At 33.3% G+C, this 11,085-nt stretch overlaps 2 protein-coding genes across 4 annotated transcripts; one reads left to right on the top strand and one right to left on the bottom strand.

The window, feature by feature from the left end:
- The first annotated feature begins 314 nt into the window (after window positions 1-314).
- On the top strand, window positions 315-2,160 carry LOC112466555 (uncharacterized protein C11orf70 homolog). Its single transcript, XM_025034713.1, has 6 exons — window positions 315-667; window positions 767-848; window positions 1,113-1,182; window positions 1,262-1,434; window positions 1,615-1,787; window positions 1,873-2,160. The coding sequence occupies exons 1-6, from the start codon at window positions 573-575 to the stop codon at window positions 2,069-2,071; spliced, it is 792 nt and encodes a 263-aa protein (XP_024890481.1). The 5' UTR covers window positions 315-572; the 3' UTR covers window positions 2,072-2,160.
- A 1,448-nt stretch (window positions 2,161-3,608) lies between these two features.
- On the bottom strand, window positions 3,609-10,866 carry LOC112466554. 3 transcript variants are annotated; one of them, XM_025034712.1, is made up of 12 exons: window positions 10,761-10,866; window positions 8,511-8,750; window positions 8,026-8,176; window positions 7,893-7,940; window positions 7,532-7,716; window positions 7,266-7,386; window positions 6,673-7,195; window positions 6,234-6,439; window positions 5,903-6,140; window positions 4,125-4,341; window positions 3,880-4,052; window positions 3,609-3,799 (listed from the first exon to the last, which is right to left on the bottom strand). In XM_025034712.1, exons 3-12 carry the CDS (start codon window positions 8,157-8,159, stop codon window positions 3,701-3,703), a joined length of 1,944 nt encoding a protein of 647 aa, XP_024890480.1. In that variant the 5' UTR covers window positions 8,160-8,176; window positions 8,511-8,750; window positions 10,761-10,866; the 3' UTR covers window positions 3,609-3,700. The 3 variants fall into 3 exon arrangements, with proteins under 3 accessions (XP_024890480.1, XP_024890479.1, XP_024890478.1); XM_025034711.1 differs by lacking the exon at window positions 10,761-10,866 and adding an exon at window positions 10,452-10,747; XM_025034710.1 differs by lacking the exon at window positions 10,761-10,866 and adding an exon at window positions 9,348-10,003.
- Between the last annotated feature and the right edge of the window lie 219 nt (window positions 10,867-11,085).

The raw sequence follows: 11,085 nt of genomic DNA, 5'->3' as shown, positions 1-11,085 counted from the left end.
TCTATTGTATAAATTATGCTTATACAAAAGATATGCTTATCGACATCTATTGTCTTCTCGCGTGACAAAACGTAAACGTCAGCGCTTTTATACGGAACGTTCGTATGCCCATATGAAATTAAATATTTCGTTAATTATCAGAAAATTTGCTTACACTCTCATAACCATAACGTAAAGTTACAGTAATGCTTTCCAAAAAGACCGATTGGTTTTTCGGGGCACTCGGTTTAACAACGCATTGCGAGAATATCGGTATGAATCCACACACAGAGTACAATAAAATTTTACAATTCTTTTTTCAACAAAATCTCGTAACAAAATTTTATTACATATTTTTGATACATTTTTCTATTATTACCTTTTTTATATGAATCATTCTTTGGCTGCTTGTATCATTAATATAACTATCTTGTATAATATGTTATAAAAAAGTAAAATTGTAAAATATTATAGTATTGTAAAATATATTATATATCTGATACGTGAACACCGGCATATGAGCATTGCGAGCCATGTATATACATACACGTGTTGTCTCCATGGTAATCACAAGTTAGTTGAAGTGTGTAAAAATGGAGATTGATCCGAAATTCACGTTCGTGCCGCTGAATGAGAAAATCTACGTCGGGATTAACGATAAAAATACACAGGAGTATCTGTGTAAATGGTGACATTGATATTTTAGTTAACACCATTTTTACAATGCGCACAGTTATTTCTCTAATTAACTCAATAGGTGATACATTAAAAATCGTCATGTTTTTAGGGGCTTAAAAGGGAACTTTGTCATCCAGAATTTTTCGTTTAACGAGCCGTTTCAGCAGTATCATAAATATCAGTTAGCTGATGTAAGTTCACTCTCATATCAATAACGAGAACGATGGTTCTTCGGAAATATTTTAATAAATTTGCATGAATTTTTTTTTAATCACATAGAATCTCATCGTGGCGAGGAACAAAAGAATATAAAAATTATAGTAATCTTTTTGTTTTGGAAGATATTTACATTTTTGATTATTTTATTAAAGAAGGAAGAATGTAAAGAAACGCTATAACCGTTCAATAAATTTTTATAATTCATATATTCTTCACTGAGAGTCATAAATTTATAGGCGTTTTTTAAAGATGATACCGTCGCAAAAGCACTGTTGTCCAAACAAGGCTGTGCTTGGGTAAAACAAGGTATTGTAATATCTGTAATTTTTAGGAAATTCATTATGCGAATAAACCGGTTCGAATTAAAAAAATATATATTTGTTAGGTATACGAGCGTCAAATGTGCAAGTAAAACAAGTGCCGTGTTCAGTCCTAAGTATGTCATTCTTTAACAAACTGAAGGATCCAGATAATGGGATTGTGCATAATTCCGGAATAATATGTAAAAGATATGACTTACAAGTAGAAGATTTTCTAGTGTCTGATAATCTACGTGGTGTAAGATATTTGTGAGATAAACTGTGATTTCTTTTTCTCTTGCAATATTGCATTGTTTAATAATTTACGATGCCAAAATCCGTTTTTGAATTATCTTAAGCAGTAGCAAATTGTGAAAAGTGTTCGTTGTGTGTGTTGGATGTTTCTCATATATTATTCCTAACTTTCCACAATTTTTAGATGCTTTTGGATGAGGAGTCAGAAGAATACAGTCTGTATTCGGAAGATGAAAGACTTGAATTTGCGTTCCGAATCTTTCAAATGCTCGTTCTCGGCGGAACATTATGTCAATTTGAGGATGTATTACAGCCGTATCTGGATGTAACTAAAAATATCTATAAGGATCTCATAAGGTTACTAATATTTGTCAAAATTAAGTTATCCTAACAGAAGTTAAAAATATGAAAATGCTGAAGTTTTATACTGTATTCTGTCTAGAGTGCAGAAACAGAATACTTCGAATGATTTGTTCGTGAGCACGTTGGTGTTAGAAATAGTTGCTAAGAATGGCAAAGGCCAAGATTACTTCCCATCTGATTCAAGCAACAGGCAAAATATTGCATTCCTATTGATAGATGCTAATTCTCGCGAAATTACGACTTTCATACATCAATATGGTGGGTATTTTGCAGATTGAATCTGATTTCACTACAATACGTACTTGTTCTCTTATAGATATCATCCTAATTAATAATCGCTCTTCTCGTATATATTTTCTTAGGTATAGTCAGAATATATCCTAGTTTTAATCTTATGTACGTAAAAAGATTCGTGATAATGTCAATAATATAGTCTTTGCATTTCATACAAGATAATTTTTTATTCGATTGCAAAACGAGCTTAATTATATTTATCTCTGCATATCTTTTTTATAATTTAATTAAATACAATTTCCTTATTATATAGAAAGAATTATTTAATTAGAATATTATTGTTTTACGTATGTATATAATTTTTACACACATATGAAATACACAAGTCATTTCATTCATCACATGAAAATTATATAAAGACTGTCATTATATAGGATTCAATTTTATTTTTAATATTAAACCAAGTTAGTGTTCCATCAAAATTAAAGCACTTACATGCAAGTCTTTCTTCGCGCATATATAATTATCGCATACTCATTAATTGTTATTTACTCTTCAGTCCTTTTAAATAGATAATTTCTTGCAAAATATGTCGACATTCACATAAAATTATACATACGTATGATTGTATTACAGTCCAGAAATATATAAATATATAAGTGTGTAACACTTGTGAGATTCATACAGAAAGATTACGGCAATCTTTTATTTAGAGATAATCTTAAATGTAGGTATACAGTAAAATCACGAAAGCATTCGCTCTATAAAATATCTATTTTTAAAGCTTCTTGCTCTCGTGAGAAAGGGTATTTTGTTTGAATGACGAGTTTTAGCCCGTTGTTCTTGTGACTTAGATATGACTAGCATATATTAGCTTGTGTTTTTTTTATCATATAGATGCATTTATAATTTTAAAAAAATTCCTAAACGCTAATCGCCATATCTTGCTTGTATTACAAGCATTTTTCTTCACAATCCATACTATCGTTATTATCCGCACAATATTCATTGTCAAAAAATTAATAATTTAAAAATATAATTTCCCTAATAAAAACATATTCGAAAAATTTGAAATTATTACAATCTTAATTATAATTACACTATGTTGGCACACATATTATTTCTAAACAAAAAATTTAAAAATGCAAACGTTAATGCATTTTTCAGAAATTTTAAATAATTCGAAGATTATAACTAATCGCCGAAGATTATTATTTATATGCATTTTTATTCATAATCAATTATGTATATATTCTATACGTATACATTATTATTATGTATTATAATCTCGAGCGATATTATGCAAAAGCAAAAATTTATCGGAATTTTTCGAATATGCAAAACATGTAATTTAAAATATCTTGCATCATAGATTGGAACGTAGCTACCTGTTTAATCGTAATATGATAAATATGAGAAATCTTTTAGAAGTGATATGTACCATATGATATTTCTCTAAGCTGCATTTTTATCGGTAAATCAATCAAGACAAATATAACATTAGTCTAATGTGTGCTACTTCGTATAGCAAAAAACGAAAATGATATTAATCACAGCACTTTTGTTTAAAATTAAATAATGTCCTTACAATCAAGATTTATTTTGATTGATGGTTCGATCCACACACTGTTCTTGTATGAACAATGTTGAAAATTATGCTAGGTAAGCGTCACCTATTCCTTGCAATAACAATATTTGCGTAAATGAAACAGCGAGTTTTCCACGCATCTCGCCTGAGATCCATACATATTAATTCTGCTAACATCGGAGATCTGTAAAACGACATTGATTTTCATGATTTTCATAAAATATACTTGTATCTCCCTTAGTCAAATCGCTTCCCTGAACTTACCTTAGTATGAAAAGTATTCTTCACAAGATCCTGAATAATGCTAACTTCGAACAACGCGTCACCTGGTACTGTTCTTACTTTCAATTGATAAATCTCAGTCATTACTTTAGTTTTGGCACTGAAGTCACCTATAAAACCGTCTTGATCTCCGGATTTTCGGAAGTTAAGTAAACCTAAGATATCACATATATTAGTTTTGTCTATAAATATAATATGATAAACGATACATTTTGCATAAAGTGTACCTTTGGTGGGTATGAGCTTAGCAGCCCATAAAATTTCGTCCAAATGTAGTATCGCGCATATATCGTGATGATCCTCGGTGTAGCCATTAAGGAATTGAACAAAGTAGTTGGCAGCGGCCACAACGTTCGTGTCGTCAATTGAAACTTCTTTCCACCCGAGACAAGCACACCAATGAGGCTCTATGAAGGCATCTGCGCATGTTCTATCTAGAGGCACCTAAAGTATCACATTAATTTTAATCTGGTTTTCTTTTCTCATACATTTAATCGTGAGAAAAGTTACAAATTTGTAAATTTTGTTGTTATAGTTATGCAGTAATTACAGTTTATCAACAATTCGTTATGTAGTTTCTAAAAGTAATTGAAGATCGCGCTGTGTGTGTTAATCATAAAGTAGGAACAGAATTATCTCTGTGAAAAAGAAGCGATACGATCAGTAAACGAACCGCAAGTCGCAATCTCGAAGTACGAAGTAGTGGGGATATTCTACAGACAGAGCGACGTTTTATTCACCAGTGTTAGTCAGAGCTCGTGTTGTGTTACAAGTGATATATTTTGCGGCTAATCTGTTTCCCAAGATTTGCCCAAAGTTCTCGAAATTTGTTTTTTAAGATAAAAATTAAATCTGTACACGTGATGTGGATTACTTTGGACATGTGTTTATATATTCATTTATCGCTTTATTGTGTTTTTTATTAATACTTAATATCCGCTTTCGTATTTTCAAGAAAGATTAAGAGATTTTCGGTAACTTATCTGTTTCTGAAACTCTTTAGAAGATTTATTAATCCATTATTTCATATCGCAGATAACTTTTTTAACTTTTAAGAAAACTCGACTACTCGATAATAAAGGCGTTTGTTTCGATGAGTAATAGTCAAGATAAAGTGCCTTGTGCTTACGTCAGTTCTAAAACCGTATCGAATGATATTATCGTGTTTAACTACGTTTTCATAAAAGAATGTTTAATTATTACGGTATCGTAATGAGATGGAAATTGTGTATCTTTTCTTGTTGATAATCTCATTCAATAATTGTAATTTTCTCTTCGCGCAGATTTTCGTTCATATAATTTTAGATTTATAATTAAAAAGACATTTAATTATGATCTTGATATTTACTCATATATAACGTTTTATCTCGTATTTGCGAAGTATTCTTGGAATCGTATTGTCCCGAATTACTGCTATTAGATAGTATGCGTGCATGAGTCAACTAATGTTTCGCATAATTACTACATGAAATTACAGCTACTACTACATAAAAGAGTGGCGTTTTTTGCATTAGTCCTTTGCATTGTAAGAATTGTCAGTTATCAAATTATCAAATGGTAAAAAAACTTGGATCTGATTAAGTATAAGTTTTCCTTTTGTTTTATAAGTATACGAGACATTATATTTTACATTTTTTTTTAAATGTAGATGTTAACATTTTATCTCAAATTGACAAAAGTTAAATACGTTGCTATGAATGATAACAAGATTCAATCTTAATTCCGATATTTATAAAAGACATTATAATGCATTAAAATTATATTTATAACACAACTGTACACACAATTGTAATTAATATACATTACATGATCAACAAAGGATTAATACTGATATAATTTCGTTGAGTTTAATCAGATATAAAATACATGTAATAATGATCTTTATTCTTATTGCAAATAAGGGTATAACGTTACATTTGACGAGTTCTTTTTCATGTTTGTACTCTATTAATAGAACGAAATTAAACTGGTATATTAATTTTTGGCATTAACTTATCAAACTTACCTTATCAAACAAACTGATGGCTCGTTGACGACGATCCCCATCTTTTGGCGTATCAAAGTCAAGTATGTTCTCCAACGTCTTGTGTATGTCAAATGGTGATGTTAAGTATTGTGTGTTGTACACAAAGTTTGCGTATGCTTGTGGGTGGGCTTGCTTGAACCAAGGTGGAAAAATGAAGGAGAAAAACGGTAATCTTTCCTCTTGCTTGCCTTGCAAAGTGTTACGAATGTCTGCGAATCTGTAAAACGGAAATAATGCTTGCTTGCGTATATGTATGAAGTGTAAAAGATATAGAGCATTAACACTATTTATATATAAAAGGCATTCAAACCTGTGTCCATGATCGCTCATCAAAATTAAAATGGTATTGTTCAAATGTCCGAGATCGTAAAGATCTTTCACCCAAGAATATAAATCATCGTCCACTGCCCCGATATCGTTGTAAGAGTCGTGAGAAAGTTCTCCATGAAATCCAAACGCGAATTTTGGCTGGTTTTTATACGTGTTGAATATCGTTTTTATGTAATTCATCATCACCTATATAAATACATATGCCTCAATAATTACAGAACCAAATAAAAGTTTAACAAAGGTATCAATCAAAAAGAAAATTCGTTTGCTTTAATAATATATAGCTTTAACGAGTTTAAATTGTATTGTGATTTAACACAAATCAAAATTTTGAAGCATATTTTCAGCTTTTTTTTCGACGTTGCTTTCTTTTTTTATCTTATCAGTAAATTCATATAAATTTATATTGCATTTAATACCATATGACGTGGAGTGCCAGCTATGCAGAATTTATTATATGTTTTAAAGTATGGAGAAGCGGCTAGATAATAGGTGCGCATATAGTGGTGAGTCGGTTGCTTATCAAATCCTTTCAGGCGATAAGTAAACGTTCCGATGTGCGGTACATCTTCCATAAAACTTGTTATGTATCCGTGTTCTTCATATTTATTCCATATCATAGGATATACGTTAACGTAATTCGCATTGTGAATTCGTTTCCGCGTTTCCGGTAATTCAAGTTCGATCTTGCCGGTTAGGATCGGAATAAGTGCCTGCGGTGTGCCATCCCCTACAATGTTGTATCCCTCTAGCACCAGAGCATTCAGTTGTTTTATGAAACGATAAGTCTTGGGGAGTTTGCGAACAAACGTGTTTCGTGACAGCGAATCGAACCCGAACATAAGCACGTTCAATTTCAGGCCTGTGTCCGGCACGTTCTCCCAATTGTGCTTCTGTTTGATATACGGATCATATTTCACGCCAGCGAGTATACTGTGCCACCTAAACATATTCACTATCAGCAAAATAATAGTGGGTACGTTTTTGAAAGTAAATAAGCAAATTAACTAACACATCTCCACTTTTCGACTTGCATCTGACGTCTGCAAAATCGCTCTCCCTCAAAATGTAAAAATCATCAGCCTCTATACCGTCCAACAATTTTGTATCGTAGTCATCTGTTCTAATAATTTCTGAAAAAAGATAACAGTATGGATTACTAAATAGAATAATATTAAATGATTGTGCGATAATTTTGCGTTAATTATTGGAAATCATTACGATATTTTTATTCATGTAATAAGAACAAGAATATAGGGAATATTATTTTTAACTTACCACTGAAGATGCATCTTATTTGTCCGTGTTTCGTCTTCGCTTTGTTAGTAATAACAAGTCTTGAACCTTCCACTATGACCCAATCTTCTGGCCCACAAGATAAGGGTGGCACATCATGTATGAATTTCATTATTTCCGGACTAGAGATATTCAACTGAGGTAACTTGCACGCAACAATACCATCTCTGTACAATTAATAAAAAGTAATGAATAATAAATACACAATCAGAATTATAAATAACAAGTGTAAAGCTGACATGCATGATGTGCTTTGCTTTTTTTCTTGTCAAATACAAAATATTAACTGGAATGTTATGTGCAATTCAGCTCGCTTGTTAAAGGGAGAATATCATATACGTACCTCACATAAGACTGTTCTGATTCTTTGATCAATTGTGATATGTACATTCTGAAAGTATTTAAAAATTAGAGAATGTATGAAAATGTACATCAACATTTGGCACTGAAGTAAGAATACTAAAAATATCACTCACAATTTGTTTAAATTTGACATATCAGATTCATTAAATCCTAACTCTATTCGTATTACTTGAATGACGCAAAATAATAGTGCTACGGACAGTCCTGCTATTACGCAGCGGCGAAAATGGCACGCTGTCACCCTCATGTTTGTTCAGTTTATTTCTGTCAAGTATAAAACATCATCAGCTTTGGATTAATTGAGACTAAATAAACGTAATTTTGTGCAATGTAATTCTTTACCATGCATAAATTTTATTTTTTCTCGTCTATTAAAAAAACACGAGCACTGCTTTTATTGTTCTCGGGAATATCACAAAAGAATTAAAAAAAATTAAAATAAAACGTTTATGATATGTCAGAATAAATTGATAAAGCACAGTTCTGTTTGATCATTTGCTCTAAAAGTAATATGTATAACGAGATTAAGGATTAATGCAATCTCAATCTAAACAAGTTAATGAAATTATTTAGGTATGCCAAAGACATATCTTCTTACATATTCAGGCATATGATTGTTAGTATAAGAATGACGTTGATCCCAACTCAAACTGACACGCGAGACTGACTGCATCAGAGAGCACTGTTGTGTTGTTGGCTGCTGTACGAGACAGACACGGGCTTTCACTTATCATAATATATGATGTGATAATGGTATGATGTATTGCCGAATATCACAGATGTGAATATTTTTCTTCTGGCACTACAATTTTAATACCGCCACTTATCCTGTTGAACCCTGAAATAGTCCGATAATATTATCCTGGATGTTGTTTTAAATTGCATCGATATTGCAGCTTGTAACATAACAATATATTTTTAATTTTTTTAATGAAATATAACATATATTTTATATTTCAATGTTCACTATTATTTTGCATATAGGTATCTTAATGCCAAATGTTTTATCTATCCCAGCCTTAATTCAATTCCAACAAGAAGGAATTGAATTAATATATATGTATATTGAATTAAATATATAATTGACATGTTTCTTTACAATGTAACGTCCAAGAGAAACTTTGTACTCGCGTAAAATTTATACCAAATAATAAGGAAACGGGCAGCTCGTCTAGCATCACAAGTCACTTGTAAGAACTGCATGTGTACTGCATGAATATTTAAACACCCAAACAATGACTTGTCAAGAAGATAATGACGAGACCTGGTCTCTCATGTCGAGTGTCGCAAATTACAATATGCAGATTAAATTTCAATATCGTATACGTTTGCCGTCTTATCAATATCATTTAATTTCCGCACGTATGCACTGCAGCAATCGTTTGCGGATGCATCTCGCACGTGTGTCGCAAGATAAGATAACCTCTAGCTCTACCTCCGCATAACTGATGGCCAGGTGTGATTCTGATGAATGCACTGAGGAGGAATTCCGACGTTAATGAGTAACGTTCAATTTACGACGGATGAGCGGCAGCTCGGCGGGTGAACGCATGGCACGGTAAATGGCTGAATGGCAACGAGACGAGAGTACGACGGACGACGGAGTTCCCATCAATGCAACGACCTCACGCACGCAGTGCACGCACACGCGTCGCACACACGTTGCCTCTCTCTCTCTCTCTCTCTCTCTCTCTCTCTCTCTCTCTTTCTCTCTGTCGTTTGCACAATTGCGAGAATTTCTAGAGAGTCCAGCGGAGCGCGTCGCGACGCTTCGGCATTCCGAACAGACGCGGACGTCTCACCATTCTCTCGCTCTACTCCGGCGAAAATCGGAGCATTCGGAGCTCCGTTGCCTCCGTTCCGTTTGCGAGATGAGCCACCGTGAGAGAGACGCCCGTTGGCCCGCTCGGCTCTCCACTGACTCCACTGTCCACAAATTCTGCAATCTCCGCATGCATACATGTATGCACGGCGCGCGCACGTGCCTATGCGTGCGTGTGTGCAGGTGTGAGGGTACAGCGGAATGCATTAATGCTGTTCGGGACGGTCGTGTCCTGCAGGTATACTTGGTGATCTTTCTTGAGGAAAAGGAATTTTTCAATCTTTTTTTTCAATTTATCAAATTTTTATCCCACACAATTTCTATTTTCTAAATAATTTTATTTAATATTATTATTTCTATTAAATAAATAAAGATAATCTTTTATTGGCAGGTATTAATCTTATATTTTAAGATAGATATTACAGATATTAGGATATTAATTTTTTATTTAATAGAAAGTTTGATGGGATGTTAAAATAAAGTTAAAAAATCGAAGTCGTTTGAGTATTATATTTTTGCATTTAATATATATATGCAAAAAGTTTTCTATCAAATTTTGTGTGTATTAAATAAGGTTCGAAAATCTTTGGGGAAGGGTTTGGAAATTTTTTCTGCTAGTAAAATTATTTTTCAATATATGAAAAAATAACTTGACTGGCAAAGAAAGGAATTGTGAAACTAGAAATAAGAACTGCAGTGTTCGTTCAATTAACGTACGTTCTTTGCACGCGATGGTTGAGCCGACGCACGATTGATGATTTAACGCGAACGGGAAGTTAAGACGTATGCTTCTCACGAACGTAACGGGCGTTATCAAACTTGACCATTTGACCGTCGAACGTAAACCGGATGCTGGACACCACTAACCCGTCCGATCGTACGAGAGATCCTCTCACGTTTCGACAGATGCACAGCCGCGTACCGCGAGCGACAAACACGTCGAAAGTCCGGGCACGATCGATGGATGACCGCGACGTCATACGACTGAAGTTCAATCTTACATCTATAAAGAGTACAAGGGCATACATATTTCCTCCGTCGAGTTGCCGTGTATAGAAATTTTTCGCGTTCGCCCCCTGGTTCACGAGACGGTCCCGTTGATTGACCACTAAATTTCACGTCCGAAGAATTTCGCGAATAAGGTATATTCGTGTCGTCCAGATTTGACATGAATTTTGATATAACGCAATTACAATTACGATAGTTTGTTGTGACGAAACTTATACTGTTTCTTGAAGAGGTCTGCTGTGATTCACTTGTCAATTCACTTATGACAATTTAAACGAGTAACGACACTTCTGCCCCGTGCAGCGGATTTCGCATAAAGGGCGCATTATACCGTAGACGTATA

Source organism: Temnothorax curvispinosus, unplaced genomic scaffold (assembly GCF_003070985.1).
Source record: "Temnothorax curvispinosus isolate PA1 unplaced genomic scaffold, ASM307098v1 QBEX01016329.1, whole genome shotgun sequence".
Classification (NCBI taxonomy): Eukaryota; Metazoa; Arthropoda; class Insecta; order Hymenoptera; family Formicidae; genus Temnothorax; species Temnothorax curvispinosus.
Note: the sequence above shows the minus strand (reverse complement) of the source record. Positions and strands in the feature narration are given on the sequence as shown.